The 23429-nt window shown below is 37.9% G+C and overlaps 1 protein-coding gene across 21 annotated transcripts in view; it reads right to left on the bottom strand.

The window, feature by feature from the left end:
* The window catches only part of rims2a (regulating synaptic membrane exocytosis 2a), a 135798-nt gene that overhangs the window by 109755 nt on the left and 2614 nt on the right, over positions 1 to 23429 (bottom strand). For 14 of the 21 annotated variants that reach the window (XM_077599385.1, XM_077599383.1, XM_077599381.1 and 11 more), the window contains exons 3-4: positions 3079 to 3111; positions 2290 to 2382 (exon numbers count right to left, since the gene is read on the bottom strand). The exons of 5 other annotated variants lie outside the window; for them this stretch is intronic. In XM_077599385.1, coding sequence (XP_077455511.1) covers positions 2290 to 2382; positions 3079 to 3111 — 126 coding nt within the window. Of the gene's footprint in view, positions 1 to 2285; positions 2383 to 3078; positions 3112 to 23429 lie in introns of those variants that run through there. 2 more of the 21 variants (XM_077599401.1, XM_077599382.1) reach the window with 2 other exon arrangements.

The following is a 23429-nucleotide window of genomic DNA, read 5'->3' on the forward strand; positions in this document are numbered from 1 at the left end:
TTAATGCTCTCACTTTCTTATTATAATAGATGACAGTTCTACAGCATTAAACACATTATCATAAAACTAACACTGTAAGTGGACTGATAAAAACATTTTTAAAAGAAAACCTCCTACCGATAGATTATTATTGGCTACGTAAATGGCCTTTTTGAGCTCCAGTGTACTGAGCCTCATTCCATTGTGCGGGTGTAACTAATGAGTGCATTTAGAGCTACGAGGCAGCAGGCTGTGAGTCCACTATGTCTGATAGTGAGGACTTACTATTGAGCCAAACGTGGTCAAAATGTAGGTGAGCCGGCCTATCAGTGATCACATGATGTTCATTGTACCGTCTCATGCTAGCATCATTATCAGAGCTATCTTACCTCTGGGCTCTGGTCCAGAAGCGACATGTTGACAGTAACATGAGTCTTTTATTTGTACATATGGCACAATATGTCCCTGCAGTTTGGGTAAACTACACACACATCTGTGGAGATGATGTTTCTGTTGTTCCGTTTTTGTACTGTAATTAATATTATTGGTAAATAAGTAGATAAAGGTAATCAATTAAAATATTTTGTCAGTGAGAGCACAGAAAGTTTAATTAAATTACGGTATCATAATCATGAGGTGATGAGCGTTATGTTGCAATTGCTTTAGGTAATCGAATGAAGCAGTAGAAAAATGTTCTATTATATTTCATCATTGACCTTGGATGCAATAATAATGCTGAGTTTAACATTCACAGTTATTACCGGTAATGTTGCGTAAGCAGGAAACAGTTTTCATAAAATCTTGTTTTTGTGGTATGTATGGTGTGCTTACACAATAGTGAGATTTCCTTGTGGTTCAAATGTGAACATCGAACCTGTGCAATATTCACAATCGCCAGTCCTTATTTATTGGCGAACACTTGAAGCCCTTGCTGTTGTTAAACATAAATGAAAGAGGACCCAATTGTTCTGAGTGTTTGATCTAGACGGCTCCTTTTAATAATTCAGTTATTCATTCATTTTCTGTACTGCTTTATCCTCACTATGGTTGCAGGGGGTGCTGGAGCTGACTTTGGGCCAGAGGCGGGCGACAACCTTGAATCAGTGGCCAGCTGATCGCAGGGCACGAGGAGACGGACAACCATTCACGCTCACACTCACCTAGGGGCAATTTAGAGTGTTAAATCAGCCTACCATGCATGTTTTTAGAATGTGGGAGGAACATAAAAACTCCACACAGGTAGTCTGCCCTGGATTTGAACCCAGAACCCCAGAGCTGTGAGGCCGACATGCTAACCACTCAAGCCGCCAGGCCGCCCATGGAGGAACCAAATAATAATAATAATAATAATCATGAGTACTATTCTTTTTTTCCATTGATTGGATGCCCTGTGGCAACATGTGATCTCTCATAGGTTGGTACAATGGGAGACATCTGGTTTGGATTAGATAAACCACAATTGCCTATACATGGAGTTCTTTCTGTTTTGTTTTCTTTGTTTGATATGCTATTACTGGGTATTAAAACATTTTAGACCACACGTGTCAAAGTGGCAGCCCAGGGGCCAAATCCAGGGGCCAAATCTGGCCCGCCACATCATTTTGTGTGGCCCAGGAAAGTAAATCATCAGTGCTGACTTTTTGTTTTAGGATCAAATTAAAATGAAGAGTATAGATGTATATTAAATTTCCTGATTTTCCCCCTTTTAAATCAATAATTGAAATTTTTTAATCATTTTGTTTTCAGTTTTTAGTTCAAAAATCATTTTGTAAAATCTAAAAATATTTAAAAAAAGCTAAAATAAATATTGTTTTAGATCTATAAAAATAATAATATTCAGGCCTTTTAATCCAGTTCTTTTAATCCATCTATAAAAAAATCGAAATATTATATCTAAAATGGTCCGGCCCACGTGAAATCAAGTTGATGTTAAAGCGGCCCGCGAACCAACCCGAGTCTGACACCCCTGTTTTAGACCATCAAGCCAATTTTAATACTCGCATTTTGATAGTAATAACCACACCTAAATAAATACAAAACGAATTTAGTAGCTGCACTGTATTTACTTGACCTGTGTCTTCTGCAAAAACATACTCCAAACCAAAGCTAAATTATACAGTCCATGTAGAGTATATACAATATAAGTAAAGCTGCATCTCCATTTCCTAACATTTGAATTACAAATCATTTTAAATGTCACTAACACTTTAAAAAATGTGCAAATATACATGCGCGCTCACACGCACTGTACTGCTAAGTAGTGGGTGTGCCTGCTGGAGAAGATCAAACTGTGTCTCATCTATTACTTACACGTCTGGCTCGGGCTCCTTGTCATTTTGCGACTTTTGCTGTGGCTGAAGAACATTATTTACCAGCTCAGTGATCCCACTAAAGGGAAACCACCTGTTCAAATAAGCAAATAAGCGTGACAGGTACAGCGCAGCAAGTCATCACGTGAGAAAACAATATATTTTGGGATGTACTTTGAGAAGCGAATGTGTGATTTCAAGGAAGTGGACAATACTGAGGGACACTCAGAGCGAGGAAGCCAAAGACATGGCAGTGACACAACTATCGTGTCTTAAAATGAAAAATGGAGGAATAGGAATCCAGAAACAAAGGGAAAGCTGAATCAAGAAAGCTCTACAGCCAGTGAAATGAGAGCAGCGTTAAATGCTCATCTGAGGAAAGGAGACACTATAGGGGTAAAGTTTGCCCGGCAAGACTTGGTTAAAGTGAATCCACCACAGAACAAGAATCTGGAAAGAACTAGTGATCAGATTTTCAGGCTACACAAGCCAGTCAAAGTGCAGACAACATGTAAGGTGCGAAACACAGCCACAAACGAAGGGAAGTCTGTAGGCCTATGACTAGATTTTAAGAAAGTGGATAAAGAAAAGGTATTGTCAATAATATCATGGAAGTACTCTGTTTATCACATTTGGTCACATTCTCTTATTACGGCAGCAGCATTCCATGAATTTACTGACATTGTTTACCTCTCAGACAAAGAGGGCAGAGCCACATGAAGCACATAACACCAAATGACAGGAAGAAGTTTCAAAGCCTACAGCACTCTGGGTAATGCAGTTTACTTACTGTGCCGACTGAGGCTTTGGTCCTTCTTTGATCCTAAAACATAAATCAAATAGTGTATGAAGAACACAAATGGATGTGAAAACACAAGCATGAGTTAAAAAAAATCTCAAACTTGTATTATAAGACTGCTGTAACTGACATGTTTGTGGTCGGTTGCATGGCGAAGTTGAACCCAGGATTGCAGGGGGGAAAAAGCAGCGAAAATTGCTGGTGCAAAACTTGGGCTTTTAATGACAAGGATGGTGAATACAAAAGTGACAAAAAAAAGCAGGAACACCCATACCGACAAAAAGGACTTACTGGATGGGACACAATGCATTGGTAGCAATACTCCCACGCCAGACGTTACCAAACATACACACAAGGGCTAATCAAATAAACTCAAAACAGCTGGCTACAAGAGGAGGGGAAAACATGCACACACATACACACCCACCACAATCCCAAACAAAACGTGACAGTAACATATTGTGAATGGTAGGCAATTTGTAATAATACATATTTAATATTAATAAATGGTGATCAGAAGGTGATTTGGTGATATAACGCCAGTTACAGGGTGATAGTGGTTTTGACAAAAACAACAAGCATTAAATCAGACAGTCTTATTTGATGGAATTACTAAAACATCAAAGAAAGGTGGACTATATTAACCAAGATGCCACTGAGTCAAGGAAAACAAACAAGATCCAGCAAGAAAAGAACCCTTCAAACATGCAAATGTACTAACTCATGGGTCTGCAAACCGGTCTGCGAGGGCCGCTGTGGATGCAGGTTTTTATTCCAACCGATCCAACACAAACAGTTTAACCAATGAGGTTTCTGCTGAAAAAAGAAGCACCTGACTGCAATCCACTCATTGCACTTCTAAGATACTCGATTGGTGGAAAGGTTTCCTCTTATAGGGTGGAACGAAAACCCGCACCCACTGCGGCCCTTTCTGGAATAGTTTGGAGACCCCTGTAACAATATTTTTAAAGTGGTATCAAAAATGTGTGTGAATAAAACACAAGTACCACAATATGACCATAAGCATTTCAATTGAATATCTGAATCACAAGTAGGCATCCAGCTGACATAATAAAAATAGTATTGTAAAAGTGAACGCATATAAGAGAAGATAAAGTCCTATTTACCCATCATTTCTGCTGCTCAGTTCCTGAATGAGCCAGTCCATATCTACCCATGCAGTGTATTCTCCCAGTGACCTACAACATTCTGATTTATGGGTCCCATCAGACTTGTGGTTGCATTACAAGCCCCATATTTATCTGATAGAGTCTTCTTCCAGCAAGCAAGTGAACTGGCCAAAAAGTGAGAGAATGTCTTCTGAAGTATTCCTCGCTTCTGTAGACCCACATCCCAAATGTTTCATGTGCTCCTGCACTGGCTAGTGCGGGTCCAGTCTATTGTTTTTCACTGGACATTAAATGAGCGAGATTGAATTTTTTTTCTCTGTTTTGAGTCAGTACTGGCAACACTTATACCACACAGATCTCTATCGGACAGAAGGCAATATTGTCTTAAACAAACAATATCGACATCTATCTTTAATACTCAAACGGGAACTACATTTAAAGAAAAAATACAGGTAGCCATTCAGACAACCAAAATTCAATTATAGTAGAGTGAGATGAAAAGGTTTGGACACAACTTATAGTTGCATGGATCATCATTTTCAGTTTAATATATAAAATAGCAGAAAAACAAAGTAATTTCAGAGAGGTGCAAAAGGGTTTATGGAACCCTTGTTGTTTCTTGACTTGAGGAGTTTTAGTATTAAGAATAGTAAAATACTGTTTGGTAAGCTTTCTGAGCTGCATTCTACATACAAGGGTAAACCCAATGATTTGAAAGTGTACAAGGGTTGGCATATCATTCGTGTTTCTCCTACTTGAATCTTCTCTAAAGACTGGCATCATTGGAGCCTTAAAACAACTCTCAAATGACTTAAAAACTAAAATTTGTGAACATCATGATTTGAGGAATATAGCAAGGAAAAGGGAGCCCAAAGGCACAATTGTTGTTAGGGTCCAAAGTGGTACAGTGAATTTCATTTTTCCATTTTGTTTATCGCGAATGAATTGAACCGAACAGAGCAGACGACCATCATATTACAAAATGGAGCGCCTCTATGCTATTACCACCGACATCTGCTTAAAACAAAGTCAGTTATCGGAGACTCAACAACATCATGACACAATGTTGTTTAATCTGAAACTGCGATCGTCAGTAAGCACCCAAAAAAATAAATCGCTTCATCTGTCATAATAGCAATCAGAGCAAAGGGTGGCTCATTTGGAAAAACGAGAATATAAAAAATATTTTCAATTATTTGACCTTTTTCGGTTGACATATTTCCACGTGTTCGTATACATTGTTTTGATGCCTTGAGTGAGAATCTACAATGTAAATACTCCTAAAAATAAACACCTTTGAGATGTATCCAAACTTTTGGTCATTCATACTTAGCCCCTATATAATGATCTCTGTATAGTGCTATATAGCAGCAAATTACTACTCCCACATTTTGAGTCATATAGTCAACACACATCTATTACAAAAGTAAATATGGTTTCAGGAGATTAAACCTAAGGTTGTTTCACCTATGTTCAAGAGATTAAGAATAATATCAACAATGTTTAACAATCAAAAAGTGGGTTCACTTTGAATTGTACATTTTTTCGCAAACAAAATTAACCAGTGGAAAAAGGGTAAAAAGAGCTTTCTTGCATGCATTCCTCTTTAGTGGCAAATATATCTCTGCCTCTCACCTATAAGCCAGCTGCTTCACAGAAACATTGATGTGGCAGCTTGAAGAGCTGTGAATCATCTGTTTTTCACACTGCTGAGACAAGGTTGGCAACATGTCACATGTACCTCAGCAGATGCAAAAACTTCTGACTGGCAGTGCAAGTAAAAGCTTGCTAGCACCAGACTTGTTTTCCCACTGTATAGGGGTATGCATGTGCATCATTCATCCTTTCATTCATCCTTTCATTCATTCATTCATTCATTCATTCATTCATTCATTCATCTTCCATACCACGCATCCTCGAAAGAGTTGCGGGGGTGGCTGGAGCCTAACCCAGCTGACTTCGGGCAAAAGGAAGACTATAGCCTAGACTGGTCGCCAGTCAGCTATAGGGCACACATAGAGACAAACAGCCATCTGCACTCACAATCATACCGCCACCAGTAGGAATCGAGCCCACGCCTGCCCGCACTGAAGTCAGGCGAGTGAATCTCTACACCACGAGGTGGCTTGCATGTGAATCATTGGCATGGATACGCATCAATTGCATAAACGTACATTGGCGTCATTGGCATCCACATACATGTGCGCCAATGGCATCCACATACATGTGCGCCAATGGCATCCACATACATGTGGGCCAATGGCATCCACGTGCATGTCCATCAGCGGCATCCACATGCATGCCCGTCAGGGGCATCCATGTACATTAGCTTCATTGGTATTGACGTGTATGGCCAGCATTTGCATTGCCTAACTCAGGAGTTGGCAACCCTAGGAGGAAATCTTGACTTTTCCTATTTTGTTCAGATTTTATTTCACATAGTGTCCATAACCTCGTGGAGGAAGACTACGCCGAGCCTATTCCAGCTTTGTTTGGATTTGAGAACCACGTCAAAATGATGCCATCGGGGAGTGAGGAAGAAGAGTCAGTGCACAACAATGAGGATGAAGAATGTGGTCTTACTTTAAGAAATCTGCAGGAGATCTTCAACATGGCACATAGTTTGCAACAACGGGTCCAGGAGATTGATGACAACATGGTCAGAGCCATTGAATTTGGCAATTGTCTTGACAGTGCCATGTCCTTGTACAAAGGCGTATTTATACAAAAAGAGAAACAGCGGTCATAACTCTCCATCACCATCTTCCTTGTGCGCCAAAAACCTCTCGCAAAAGCTCCTCCTGCTGCCCGTACGCCACCTTCTGGAGATTTCATCGATGATCCAATGCCTCTTGAATCTGACGAAGAGGACCTGGACTAAAGCTCGCCATAAATAAACTGTTTTTTTTTTTTAAATCAAGCCAAGGAACTATTTTCACTGGGAGAACAGTACTTAAAGAATTTATTTTTTTATGTATAGAATATATTTAGATATTAATACACAAGGGTCTTTTCATCTGCCTATCAATGTAATATTTAATAAATACACTTCTTTATAATTGCACTTGTGTACTTGTATTTTTGTACAGGTGCGAAAACATGAAGTATGGTAGTAATAATAGGGGTAATCCTACTTCACGTTTTTTCAATTATCGCAGCCATGTCTGGTATCTTTCTATATCCTTTGGTTGGTGCCACCTATACACATGCGCAAATTAACAGTCTGAAAAATACAGTGTGCGCAAAAGGTGAGGGCAATGTGATGGTCTGTGTCGATAAATGTACGATGCAAGTCCTATCCATTCACCACTCAAACATCATTTTATATATCTTATTAAAATCTGAAATATTTGTCAGGTATTCTCTGTAGAGTAGTTTGTCACAAATTTAATGTTAACATTTATATTAGTCAATTAAGACCCAAGAGATAAAAGCAATGATCCATTGTTATTTAATCGGAAATCCAACAAGTTACTTAAAAGGCAGGGAAAACACATTTCATTTCCCATAATTGCAAAAATGCCAAAACTCCACCAGGAAGAAAATGTGTGACATTTTCCTGTCCGCCACTTATAGGAAATCTACATATGTACTACTTGTAAATATTTTTTCTGCTGAATGAATTTACAGGTAGCATGCATAAATAAGTGCTACTTTTCATCTTTACGCTAACAGTGTTATTGAGTTGGCACAGGGAGCTGGAAAAGTGTGATAGGCTGTTAAATTGAGGGGGCTGGCAAGCGGTATCGTGGCGTGATGGTTGGCCTTAACACAGATCAAATTTAATCCATAGGGCAGACTCATCTGAACAGGTAATTTAACAGTGTATAAATCAGACCTCCTGACCAAGGACAAACATTCATAATGTTGAACAGGAACCATCAACTGCAGGTTTTATGCACCACATGGAAGTGGTTAATCTGTTGCCTTAAATAACCGAAAACCATCTGTTTCCTTAGATTATTAGCCAGGAATTTCAAAAAAAGCCCCATGTCTTCCTCCCTATTAGTTTCTCAAATGGCTCATCTGATCATAAACCACTTAACACATTGAACACACACAACTTCATTTCCAAATCAAGATAAAGAAAACACTGACTAAGGAACCGGTAATAAATTAACTCAATCAAAGCTAGTTTATTACAACAATTCCTCTATACGTCATGTACTTAAAATAGGTGGATGAATAAACACAAATACAAATCTGATATAGACACAAATATATTATTTCAATATATTATTTGCTTGTATAGCAGTTTGTTTAAAACTTTGGTTTGTTCTTCTTGCTTTGGAAAGGCGACTAGTCCAACCTAAAGAAACGTGATGAATACGGAAACAGAATCAAATTAATTCACAAGTGCCAGTTCTGCCCAATCTTGCTATCTCCCTTTATATTCAGAGTAGGGAAAAAGACAGTGCTTAGTGATGTTGCCTGATGAGACAAACTTATAACTGGAGAAACTTGGGTTTGTATCCCTCCCATCACAAAATAAGCATCCAAAATGGATACATATTCAGATTTTATTCCATTATAAATGCATGTCAATAGCTACACTACACCCTTGACTCATATCAGCACATGTAACCTGTATGCATGAGGATGTTGTTTCTGCTTGGGTGCAGCATGTAGACTATTCCCATTTAGGACTATAATAAGAGCACAGTCATGTCTAACAATAGAATTGTAATTGATACCCTGCTGTTGTTGTCTCAGCCTTCTTTACCGCTTCTTGTGCCTTTAGATTGCCATTGCACGTTAGGAGTGAATTAATATACAATTTAGGATCCCTAAGCCCCTACCATAAGTTCAGTTACAGGGGGCTGACCACACTGCCTTCCACCAAGGAGTGGCTGTGGCGGTGAAAGCGGGTGACGTGCGAGGTAGCCTTAGTGGGCAAGCCGTGACGGGAGCAAACGTCACAGTCTGTGCCTCTCAGATGTCACTCAAGCGGGTAGAACAAGTGACTGGGATGGCGGTCTTCATCACTGACTACCTATGAAGTAGGGGACAACACCACCAATTGCAACGCAAGCTAGGACAATAACTGGCCAGAATGTTATTAAAATAGAGTAAAAAAAAAAGAAGTCTTCTTACTTGCCTCACTCTACAGTAATCCCTCGAATATCGCAGCTTCAACTATTGCGGCTTCACTACATTGCGGTTTTAATTCTGGGGGAAAAAAAATTGTTAATTTTTTTGTTCGTTTATAAAAATGTGAATATCCACACTGAAAGTTGCAAGCTGAAGTAAAATATATATATATATATACATATATGTATATACATATATATATACACATATATATATATATACACACACATATATATTATATATATATATATATATACATATATACACATATACACATATATATATATATATATACACACACATATATATATATATATATATATATATATATATATATATATACATATATACACACATATATATATATATATATATATATATATATATATACATATATATACACATATATATATACACACATATATATATATATATATATATATATATATATATATATACATATATATACACATATATATATATATATATATATATATATATGTATATCTATATTCTTTTTTTTAAATAGGGTGACCCTTCTTCGCGTTTTTTTGTTTATCGCAGCCATGTCTGGTCTACATTAACCGCGTTAATTGAAGGAATACTACTTAGTATACAATACAGGCAGACAAGCATCGGGGCAATCTAGATCAAATCTCACTTTAAAATAGTGATGCACATGCCTTAGGGTGTTACACACTGAAGCAGAAGCATCCAGTAACTTTACCAAATTGAAATCATGTGATTGCTCTTTGGCAAAAATATGAGTTAAGGACTTGCACTCTAAAAGGGAAACTAAACTAAACATGATAGCTTTGAACATCTGTCAGAGACAGAAAAGCCTGTTGAACTTTAATGCAGCAAAGTCACAAATCAGATAATTTCCTTGCATTAGGTGTCATACTGCACAGACAGAAAGACATGCCAATAATCCTAATGGTTCAAGCACGATTAATTGTAATTTACCTGCCTGGAAAGTTGTTTAACAATGTGTGGCTTGTGGCATGCTGGGAAATCCTAATGGTTCAAGCACGATTAATGGTAATTTACCTGCCTGGAAAATTGTTTAACAATGTGTGGCTTGTGGCATGCTGGGAAATTCTTCATAGATTTGGTGTGTCTTTCAAAGGATTTCTGTGTTTAGCACCACTAACAACCACCAGACTGACCTCATTTTACTTCTTAACAACCATGCGTTCCAATGTGTAGTGGGATGAATAATATTAAGGGATTAGTTTGAGACCCTCAATCTGATTTTGGTCAAAAGGCAAGATCCTGAAATCACTGCATCAGCTTTGTCCATAACGATGGGGATGAAAAAGGGCCTCCACGGTTTTTTTGTTGTTGTTGATAAATCTCATGCACATAAAACGCCACATTTTAAATAAACAGACATTCAGACAATAGATCTTTAGATCAATTGCTTTAATGCATTAACAAATCTACTATCACCCCGGGCAGAGTAAGGAATAGTCCACGATCCATACCCTTCAATGTGCAGTAAGTACACTGTCCTCGTGTACGTTCTATGCCAGTTCTTTGTGAGAAGTTTTCAAAACCTTGCCATACATTAGGCTCACGGCTACATGCGTGATGTCATGTGCATCACTTTCTTTATCTTCCCTTATTTATGGCAATCAGTGGTACCCATAATCCATCTACTGCACCTTGTACTACAAAACTGAAATGCAACCCTCTTTCTTGAGGAATATGTAAGAAGTAGAATATAAACAATGTGTGAACACCACAATCATACAAGGAGAAAAAAAAGTTATTCAGATTTCAAAATAAACACTGAATGCCTCGTAACCAAATGATATCTCTAAAATTAGGCAACTTTTCTATTTTCTGTAACACTTATCCTCACAAGGCTTCTGGGGGTACCAGAGCCTATCCCAGCCAAGTATGGGCAGCAAGCGGGAGACACCCAAAATTGGTGACAACCAAGTGAAGGGTACAAGAAAGGTACAACAACCATTCACGCTCACACTCATACTAAGGGGCAATTTAGAGTGTGCAAACCAGCTTACCATGCATGTTTTGGGGATGTGGGAGGAAACCAAAGTACCCAGATAAAACCCACACAGGGCTAGGAGAACATGCAAACTCCACACAAGAAGGTCTGGACGCAAGTGGGATCGAACCCTTGATCTCAGAACTGTGTCCTGAGCATAATAGCAATTATTTATTATTATAAAAACTTTTTTCATTTACAGTAGGAAGGCAAGATTGATAATGTTAATATTTATTTCTCTGACAGACTGGCACTAGGTGGCTGGCAGACTGGTACCGGTCCATGGACCGGTGTTTTGGGACCGCTAATTTAGAGTGTTCAACCAGACCATGATGCATGGCCTTGGCAAGTGGGAGGAAACCAGAGTACCCAGAGAAAACCCACACAGGCCTGGGGAGAAAACGCATTGGGAACCAAACCCTTAGTCTCAAAACTGTGAGGCGGACGTGCTAACCCAGGGGTTGGCAAACCATTCCTCGAGGGCCGCTGTGGGTTCAGGTTTTTGTTGCAACCGATCCAGCATAGGCACTTTAACCAATGAGATTTCTGCAGAAAACAAGAAACACCTGACTGCAATCCACTGATTGCACTTGCAGGACACCAGATTTGGTGAAAAGGTGGCCTCTTCATGGGTTGGAATGAAAACCTGCACCCATTGTGGCCCTTTGTGGAATAGTTTGCCCACCCTGTGCTAACCACTCTACCACCAGGTCGCTTATATACAACAATGAAATATAATTAAAGAGTTAACATATATTTGTTCATTAGAAGAGCTGAGAGCGCAGTGTCCTGTGTTTGAGTCATCTGTTTACACCTGCGTTAACAGGCTGAATGAGAACACAGAGACGTAAAAACAAACACATGATGGAGCCTTGTGTAAACTGCCACTAATAAACAAACCGTTCTCTTACATACAATCAGCTGGACACTAATTGTGTGTCTATTTTTTTCTCTATGCAATACCATGAAAAAAACAATGTTGAGAACTAAAATATAAAATGTATTTTAATTCCATATGAAGCATGTTGCCATAGAAAGTTTTGATCCAAGCACAATTTAGAAAATGTTATATTCTATACATTTTATATAGGGCTGGAGAAAAAAAGTGTACTATCAATCCTCATTTAAATATGTATTTGTTGGGGGGTGGGGGTTTTTAGCCTGCTTGAGTGTTTCCACGCATTTTTGCTGAAATCTGCAATATATCTGTGACTTAATGTCTGATGACAGCAATACAAAATCAATACATATTTACGTGGACATTTCTTATCATTTGCACTGAAACCTCTAACAAATATCACAACAATCGCACAACCACTTCGAATTTTAGACACACAAGTCTCTTTGTATGGACAGTTACCATAGCATAGACCTTCTAGCTTCATGTCTGGATACAGAAATCAATCTCTACTTAAAATATATATGGACACATCTTCTCATGCTCAGCTCACCCTTTTAAAATATAACAACCATCTTTTCTCTCTTATGCAGTTTCATACATCGCGCAATTAGCCAAATAGACTGTAAACAATCTTCACAGGGCACTATTCATTCTGGGGGTCCGTTTGAGCAGTTCAGTGATGTGGGTTGAATTGCATTGTGATGGTATAACCTAATATTGAGCCAAGTAATACTGAAAATTGAAACATTCAGCTCCTAAGTAGATCTTAACACAACTCTGCTTCTTGTGCCAATTAGATTACACATACAAAGCATCTAACAAGGCAGATCAAAATACTGGGAATAATTATAAATGGTGGGGAGAACCGGTGGACAGCACACATTTCTGGAGCTGCGGGTTTGATCCTTGGTCGTTCCACACTATGTTGGGTTTGCATGTTCGCCCTGAGCTTACGTGAGTTTTGTCCGGGTATTCCAGTTTCCTCCCACATTCCAAAAACATGCATGGTAGGCTGGTTGAACACTCTAAATTCCCCCAAGTATGAGTGTGAGCATATAAGGTTGTCCGTCTCCTTGTGCCTTGCGATTGGCTGGCCACCGATTCAGGGTGTCCCCCGCCTGTTGCCCGGAGACAGCTGGGATAGGCTCCAGCACTCCCGTGACCCTCATGATTTAGAAAATGAAATAGATTATAAATGCACAGAAATTGTGCAGGGTTTCTCTTTTCACAACAAATGTAATACCTTCACATACGAGTCCCTCAACATATAGAAATTTGAGATACAAGGAAAATTCCGAGCAAATATTTGCCTTGAGATACGAGACAAATTTGAGCTATGAGCAGATCTTTATATCAGCTGCCTCATGGTGTAGAGCAGTGGTAGCATAAAATAGAATAATCAGAATGTCGTATACCTGTAAATTAAAGTTGCGCGTGGTACCTCGTCATATGACCACTCGTCATACAATATTCTCGTCTTACGACGGAAATTTCGATCAAATAATTCGCCCGTGATACGATCAAAATTTCGTGATGCGACCAAGCCAGTTCGCCATGCCACTGTCTTTTTTGAATCTCTTTTGTGTATAACAATATCTACGAGCACTGAACGATTAATTCAGACGCATTTCTCCTACGCATCGACCAGGAAACGCACAACGCGCATGCGCGGGCAAAAAGAGGGCTTTCTGGGTAATGAAGTATACTCGTGCACACAACGCCGATTGGCAATGGCGCTCTTTCTCAGAATGAAACTTCATTACCCACAATCAATACGTGGGTAAGCTCTGCTGTTGCATTTCCTGTTATTTTTATTATCTAATACGAGGAGTATTATATTACTTCTCGTTCGCTGCTCCTAAGAACATCAGCGGCACTGGCTCGCAATTCCCTCTTTGTAATATTTCTGGTCGCAACTCTCTCTCATAGGCGCCGTTCAAAGCGGTTGCAACCAGAGCCATTACAACGAGGGAGTTGCAAGCCGGTCTTTATGAGCAGCGGAGTGATCGCTAAAATGTACTACAAGACTATTTCTCGTTGGCAAGTGGTCGTGGGTTATCCTATTGTGAGGACATTTGTGTGAATCATTTTCGGAATATTTTGAAGGGAATACGTAGTACAACAGCAAACAGCCCATCGATAGCGAATGTGAGGGTGGAGGCGTGGCAAACCGCCAACCCGGAAAACGAAGGTAACAAAAGATTACAACAAAATTAGAATTCAGTTTTGTGTAATGTTACATTAAACGTATGTTTGAGTGTGTCTGTATATATTAATCCAAGTTAATTTAAATTTGTTTGTTCCGTTTACGAGTGCGTTGTCATGGAAAAAAAACTATGTTTTCTATTCATTTCAATGGGAAACGTCCGCTCGAGTTACGAGAATCTCGTCATACGATCTCAGTCTCGGAACGGATTACGATCGTATGTCGAGGTACCACTGAGATATATATATATATATATATATATATATATATATATATATATATATATATATATATATATATATATATATATATATATATATATATATATATATATATATATATATATATATATATATATATATATATACACACATGTACATACATATAAATATACATATATACACACACTTTCAAGGATGGGCAGTATGGAAGATGAATGAATTAATCTTTATATCAGCAATCCAATGATTGAAATGATCACACGGGCCAATTATTACACTCCGGGTCAGATTCAGCACACGGGACTGAGTTAGACATACTATTTGGTAAGTGTCAAACTGCTCAAAATCAAGTTTCTTCATCAATGATCTCGACAACATATCCACTAGACAATTTGATCAATCAGTCAAAAACTAAGCAGAGAATAAGTGAATGTTATTGAGAGCACAGATTAGTTAACAGCTTTTCTCAGTGTTAGCTTCTCATAAGCGTCTAACAAACAAATGTAAAACATGATTTTTCTCTATCATTCTTTCATTCATACATTAATTTTATATACTGCTAATCCTGTCATTTGACATAGAAATAGAGTGCAGAATATCAACATTCTCATTAAGTACCATAAGCTTGAGATGGCCTGGCACCATGATCCAGCTTTAAAAACTGTCACTTTAGCTTACTTCTATTTTAGACTAAAAAAAGTTATGGCTAAAAAAAAGAAGAAATTTGCCCAATATCATTTTTTTTTATTCTGTTAAAGTCTCATCGTGAAGTCTGGTTAAAACAAAAAACCCACGGAGATAAATATATTTTTCCTAACGACAATACATCATAAAAAAGAATCCTCAAAGGGATTACCATGGATAATACATAATACATAACATTGGTCAGGCAGGCAGATTGTATGTATGTATACACACACACATACACACATATATACACATATAGATACATATATACATACATATATATACATATATACATACATACATGTATATACATATATATACATATATATATATACACACATATACACATACATATATACATATATATACACATACATATATATACATACATATACATACATACATATACATACATATCTGTATATATATATATATATATATATATATGTATATATATATACACACATACACGTACACACACATACGTACACACACACACACACACATATATATATATATATATATATATATATATATATATATATATATATATATATATATATATATATATATACATACACATATGCATATGCTTCATCAATACAGTAAGATGTTCAACTATTTTTAATTGATTGTCCTGTACCAAGCCAGAAACTAACAGAAAGTCAAATCATACTCAACCACCAGCAAACTGGTCAACTGCTTTGTGAACTCCAAGTGTTGACACTTATCTAGTTGATGAGTGAACAGCACATGCTGTTCTGCAGAGTGCCATGCTCACATGCAACAAGGCAGCCTAAGATTAAAAATAAAAAGCTCACGGCTCCCTTACTAATAAATCCACCCATTATGCCAAAAATAGTCTTTCAAAAAAACAAACAAAAAACACCTTAGTGCAGGTCTGCGCGACTATGCTACAATAATAAGCATTTTGATACGCCAGCACAGCCTCAACAAAATGTGAGCATGGCACCTTGCCTAAGGAAAGTTGGGTATTGGATTATTTATTTCCATTTCCAACACTACCCAAGTTGTTTTCATTTGCTGAAAGTACTTCATATTAGTGGATTTGATGCTCAACTGCATTTTAGTTATTTTACAGACCTCTTATCCTGTTCAATCTCCAATGAGTTCAGGGAGAAGGGAGAGTACAGACTGCACTGGTCGTCAGTAATTCACAAAAAACAGGAGGAGAGGAGAATTACATAGCAGCAGAACGTCAAAATGTATATTTAGTAGTGGGTAAAGAGAATTTTCAGATTTTGGACCCCCATTTCCACTTGGCATTTACCAGCAATGCGTACAAAAATGAAGCTCAATATTGTCAAATGTTGTAATGCTTTTCAAATAGTTTCCTTTTTTCAATAGTTAATTATTGCAAAGATTTAAAAAAACACAAACAACAAATTAACTTTTACTCACAATCATACTAAAAGCAGCAGGAATCGATCCCGTGCCTGCTCACACCTTCCTGCACCACAGTCATGTGGATGAACCTCTATAACAGGGGTGGTCCTCGAGAGCCCCTATCCCAGGGTGGGCAAACTATTCCACAAAGGGCTGCAGTGGGTGCAGGTTTTCATTCCAAACCATAAAGAGGCCATCTTTCACCAATCTGGTGTCCTGCAAGTGCAATCAGTGGATTGCAGTAAGGTGCTTCTTGTTTTCTGCAGAAATCTCATTGGTTAAAGTGCTTTTGCTGGATCGGTTGCACCAAAAAACTGCACCCACAGCTGCCCTCGAGGACCGGTTTGCCCACCCCTGCCATATCCAGTCTGTTTTCCATATCTCCCTCCTCTCCCACACCTGAATCAAATGATCAACTCATCAGAAAGCTATCCAGAAGCTTGATACTGGTCCCGATTATTTGATTCAGGTGTGTTGGTGGAGGGAGACATGGAAAACAGACTGGATTGGGGCTCTCGAGGACCGGACTTGGCCACCCCTGCACTATAATCTATATCATCTGGCGGCCTGTTTTGACAGCGTGCAAAATGCAAAACCTATTTGGAACTAGAGCTGATTGATATGACAAAAATAGTTATCATGATATATATATATATATATATATATATATATATATATATATATATTTCAGTCGATATCGATATTACCCCTTATTCATTTATGAACATTTTTATTTAATAAGGGAAAGCACATATTAATGAACATATTCATAATAATGTAAATGAACATATATATGTAAATATGCAAGATTGTAGCCGAGGGCTAGTTTCCATCTTTAGTCTCTTGTGCAGGTTGAATGTCAATGATGGCACATACATACAAACACCTTTACTTTATAAGAAAAGACAATATAAAATATGGTGATTTAAAAAGTATTTTGTTGACATCTATCTCCCGCTTTACACTATAAAAAGTAAATAATAAAACTTGGAGAAATTTTGATAGGCGTCTTTATTTTTATAAATTTGACTTCAAACCAAAAGTTGTGATAATATGAAATAAATAAAATAATCAACTGAAGACATCATCACCTTCAGCAAGCAGACTATTTTCAGCCTCACAAAAAGAAACTGTAAATTTACCTTACATATGGCCACTAATAAAATAAAAATAAAGTTGGGGTTCTCCCCGGGCCTGCGTGGGTTTACTCCAGGTACTCCGGTTTCCTCCCATATTCCAAAAACATGCATGGTAGGCTGATTGGTCACTCTAAATTGCCCCTAGGTATGGGTGTAAGTGTGCATGGTTGTCCGGTTCAGAAAATGAGATGAGAGAGGAGATAAAGTTGGGATGAACTTAATCGATTTTTACACAACATAAAAAAAAATATTTTTGCAATGTTTTCATTTACCTAGAATGGGGAAACACCTTGATATCAAGTAAGAAAAATATTACAGGCTGCCCTCAAATGAGGACAGTGCGTTAAGGACATTTTCAGTAAAGCTGCTCTTTGCACAGGTACGAGGTATTTTTAAAAAAGTAAGAAAACACTTGGAATTCACTTGGATCTTTTAGTGGATCTGATCTGTGTTGTCCTCCATCTCACTTTTGGCCATGTTATTGTCCCATTGCGTGCATGCTCCGTGTTAGCCTCTATTGCTAACATGCTAAAAACACATTTCCTCTTCTTCTCCTGAGCATTGGATTGGAATTAGCGTTGATCTCGCAACATCGCTTCCGCCAGAGGCGGGGGACACCCTGAATCAGTGGCGAGCCAATCGCAGGGCACAAGGAGAGGGACAATCATTCACACTCACACTCATACTTATATCTAGGGGCCATTTAGAGTGCTCAACCAGTCTACCCTCCATGTATTTGGAATGTGGAAGGAAACCATAGTACCCAGAGAAAACCCACGCAAACCCGTGGATAACATGCAAACTCCACACAGGTGGACTGACCTTGATTCGAACCCAGGACCCCAAATGCTTGATTTTTTTTTGTAATTTTTATTCGTATTTAAGTAGTTTGGTAAAGACTCACGTAATAAACTATGGAAGATTCATAATATTTGGCAGCTCTGCACCTATATTCACAATTTCATATCCGCAACAGCACTGAGTGGGAACTGAACAAAAATAGTTAGCATGATAAGAAATAAGAGGGTTGACAGGACCATACTGCATCTATAATACCACATTGCCCATGTATCCTGTATTCCAGATTTCTTGTTAGTGCTGTTTTCTATATTATTTTCTACAGCCATAATTCATCATCAAGGGCATTTCAAACTAACGCAACCGGGGCAGGAAAATCCCTTCAAACTTTGCTAGAGGGATAAGGGCCCATAAGAAAATGAATTCTATGCTGACGAGTGCAGATGTTATTTAGAACAAAGCCTGCGAGAGAATGAAGTATGATGTGCCAAGCATGCTATAGGAGATGGCTGATGCTTGTCAGTGGGACAGAGGCTGTCATATCAGCAACAAGACCTGATAGCATCTCAGACGTCAATGTCTCTCCTCTTGTTTTCTCTTCTCATTTCCTCTACTCACTCCCACAGTAACTTTTCACATGCCTTTGCCTCTTCCATAGATTTCTTCGCACCCTTTGCTGCCACAAGAGCATTACATGGTGTTAATATGAATATATAAACATCATTAAAATCATTTCTGCAAATCTAGAAAACTCTATTTTAGAGTCTCCAAATTTAAAAAAAATACAAAATGGGTAGGTATTAGACTCAGTTACAGTTTTGTCAGACATTCTATGGTAAAAAAATAAATAAATAATAAGGGTATTTTCCAGATTATAAATCTTACTTTTTTCGTAGTTTGTTTGAGATTGTGATTTATGTATATATATCCCAGCTGACTCCGGCCGGGCCAGAGGCGTACACACTGAATCGGTGGCCAGCCAATCGCAGGGCACGAGGAGACAGACAACCATGCACTCTCACACCCAAACCGAGGGGAAATTTAGAGTGTCCAAGCAGCCTACCATGCATGTTTTTGGAATGTGAGAGGAAAGCGGAGTACCCGGAGGAAACCCACACAGGCCCAGGGAGAACATGCAAACTCCACACAGATGGAAAAGACCTGGATTTGAACCCAGGACCCCAGAGCTGTGAGGCCGAGGCTCTAACCACTCACTCCACAGGGCCGCCCTGTTGAGGATTTTTATGGAACAAATACTGTGGCTTTGCCCTACGATTGGCTGACCACCAAATCAGCGTGTCTTCTGCCTGCTGCCCATAGTTGGCTGGGATAGTCTCCAGCAACCTTGCGACCCTTGTGAATGAATATCCTGGCTTTGCACTCAATCAAGAGCATGATGCCTGACGAGCAATAGAGTATGTTGAAAATAACGTTGACCTTGATCCCAAGATATATAAAATGATAATAAATTTCAGAAAATTCCAATTCTGTTTTTGCTTGCAAGTAGATGCTAAATCAAGATGAGAAAGTTAAAACTAAATCACTTATTCAGTCATCTTCCATACCGCACATCTTCGCAAGGGCAGCTAAAATATAATAATATTAATAATAAAGAAATACGATTATAAATTAACCCCCCACCACCCAAACATAAAAAATCATTGCAAAATACATGTTTCTATGTATGATTTTTGTTTTAGATTTTTGCAAAAACAAAAAAAGTATTGAGCTGCTTTGATCTTGGCATGAGCCTAATTTGATACAATAGACATCAGGGGGCTAAAGATGATCGATTAATCTCTGCAATGTTTGATCTGAATTCCAAAATATTTATACACCGTGCTTCGTGTGCAATACGATTACAAAGCATGCAACACTTTAGATGCAATCCTCCTAGAAGAAAACCATAGTAATTAATACCTCACAGAAGATCCATTAGAAACTGATTTGAATTCCCCTGTTCCTTGAACAGTAGGAAACCAAATGTACTGGCTCATCTGTCAAAAGTATGAAAGGTGTTCAGGTTAAATTCATATGACACCTTAAGAGAAATAGAGTAAGTGTAATAACAGGGAACTAGCACAACTGACTCCCTTTATTTTTTAGTCAACAATCAGAAATTGGAAGTAGCTGCAGGACAGAGGAGGAAAGAAGAAGTGGAGAGTCCGGATCATTCTCCGGGTCACCACATCATAGGAAGCTGATGCTTTCTTCAATTATATTCCACAAGCAGAGGGGCCCGGCTTTGCCGGTCCCACCTGCTTGGGCGACAAAGCCTCTCCACTTGGAATCTTCATCGTGCTTTAAATAAACAAAGTAATTTTTGTCGAAAAGTGTCGCATGTCCCATGTCGCAAAATGAGCCCAAAGATGCAGTTTTTGACTTTAAAAATGCGACTCCCAGTTACAAAAATTACTTTTTTGAAAAACATGGGTCCAAATTCAAAAACCGAGTGCAGTATCATCCTTGAGCCACACATTTGCGATTGTTTGTTCAAAATCGCACTCAAATCAGATGTATGTTAGTCTCCATGTTGTCCCATGTTAACGGACAAACACACACACACACACACACACACACACACACACACATTCTCAGAAATAGTAATGTGTATAAATATCTGGTTGGGTGGGCGAAGGGGTTCCATCAGTGTTTCACAACCTTTTTTGAGCTGCGGCACACTTTTTGCATTGAAAAAATCACAAGGGACAACACCATCGGAAAATCTTTTAATTTAAAACTATGTTAACTGTGTTAATAATAGTCATTGTCATCAAAGTTTTATCAACAGGAATCACATAAAGCTCCAAAATGATTAAAAAATCAAATTTTCCACACTGACCTAATGTGACCAAAAGTTGATGTCTGCGGACCCTGAACAACTTCTGGTTCGAGTGATACAAAAATAAGTAATGTAATTTTTTAATCGCATTATTTTATGACTTTTCTCCAAATATGACTTAAATCTCCTAGTATCACGCAAAAAGAAATGTTGTGCTCAAACTGCCAAAAGTTCATGCCCTAGAAACCAAAAAACTTCCGGTTCTTGTTAGAGGAAAATTAGCAACAAAATAACTGTTTCACAATTTGAATCTTGGAAGAGTATCATCTATAATTTAACATTCATCATATTTTGATTTTAACCTTGTAGTAGTTCAATTGTAATCTCGTTATATCCATATTATTTTTTCTCTCTGAATATTAGAATGTATGACTTTTTGCAATTTCCCACGGCACACTTGACCATTGCTCACGGCACACTGGTTGGGAAACACTGAGCTAGCTGATAACTTCAGAAGATTTAATTGTGCAAATACAACTGGAGCTGTACTTTATAATTGCTCTTGCAAGAGTTCTCCGAGGTGCCTGCATGGCTGCATCCCTCTTTGGGCATTGGGTTTGCTAAGAAGGAAGAACTTAGCTGATTCATGCAAGACAGCATTACAGCTGCCTTCCAGCCCATCAACTACCCGGGATTCCCTGTGTTGGATTCCAAACGTGAATGTTGAAACTGCCACTTTCCAGAAATGCTGCTATGCGATTGGACCACGACTGCACAGATACACATGCTATAAAGGGTGACTCCATTGTGGTGTTGGTGTTTGATTCAGGAACTGCTGGCAATGCAACTAATCACTCAAAGACAAGCTAATCCGTTGCAGGTTAAGCATTGGGCATATGAATGTTACCTAAATATACTCAGTAATCCATGCTTGAGTGATTCATAGGTAAAGAAAGAGGGTATTTACTTATTTGATGACTCATGATGACTAGCTTGTCTATTCAGACAATGAAACTAGATAAAATAGCTCGACAGAAGTCCTTGCCACCCAAAAAAAACAGCATGAGGACGTTTTATGATTATGAAACAATAAATGATGAAAAAGCTATGTACTTAATTTACAGTATCAACTTTGCAGCAGAAGGCAAGCCTAGAGGATTTAAGATACAAAGGGCACTATGTCCTGAACACTCAACTATCAGGTGGTTGAATGGGGAGTTATATGTTGCTCAGTAGTGAGCCAAAATAATAATAATAATAATAATAGTAATAATAATAATAATAATAATGATGATAATAATAATCATCCTTATCCTCATCATAATAATAGTAATAATAGTAATAATAATAATAATGATAATAATAATCATCATCATAATCATAATAATAATAATAGTAATAATAATAATCATCACCATCATCATAAATAATCATCATCATAATAAATAATGATGAATAATAATGATAATAATAATCATGTTAATAATAATAATGATAATAATAATAATGGCAATATTAATAATATTAACAATAATAACCACAATAATAATAATAATATTAATAAAGTAATAATACAATAATAATAAGTAGGAGGGACATTGAAAAGGTCTCAAACAATACATAACACAGCTGAGGTAACTGTGTCTTAGAGTAGATGAGTCATGCTTCTCATGCAGTAGTGCTATGTAGAGATTGCATGACTTTCTTTCCATTAGGAATGCTTCCTTAGTGCAAATATTTACTTGCTGATGGAAAACAACAGCTCTAATGCACCATAAAAGCTTGTAGAAGAGAGAAGACGGCTCACACTAAAGTCTCTAAGGGCAAGCTTTGAGGCAAATGGGAATAAACCAATGTGGGGCAGTTGTACTCATTTGGTTATCTGAGAAAAATTCTTTTAATGGACATTCAATTAGGTACACATATGCAGTCTGAGAATATGAGCTGTAACAAAAATTATTCCTTG

The sequence above is a fragment of the Stigmatopora argus genome, chromosome 4 (assembly GCF_051989625.1).
Source record: "Stigmatopora argus isolate UIUO_Sarg chromosome 4, RoL_Sarg_1.0, whole genome shotgun sequence".
Taxonomy (NCBI): Eukaryota; Metazoa; Chordata; class Actinopteri; order Syngnathiformes; family Syngnathidae; genus Stigmatopora; species Stigmatopora argus.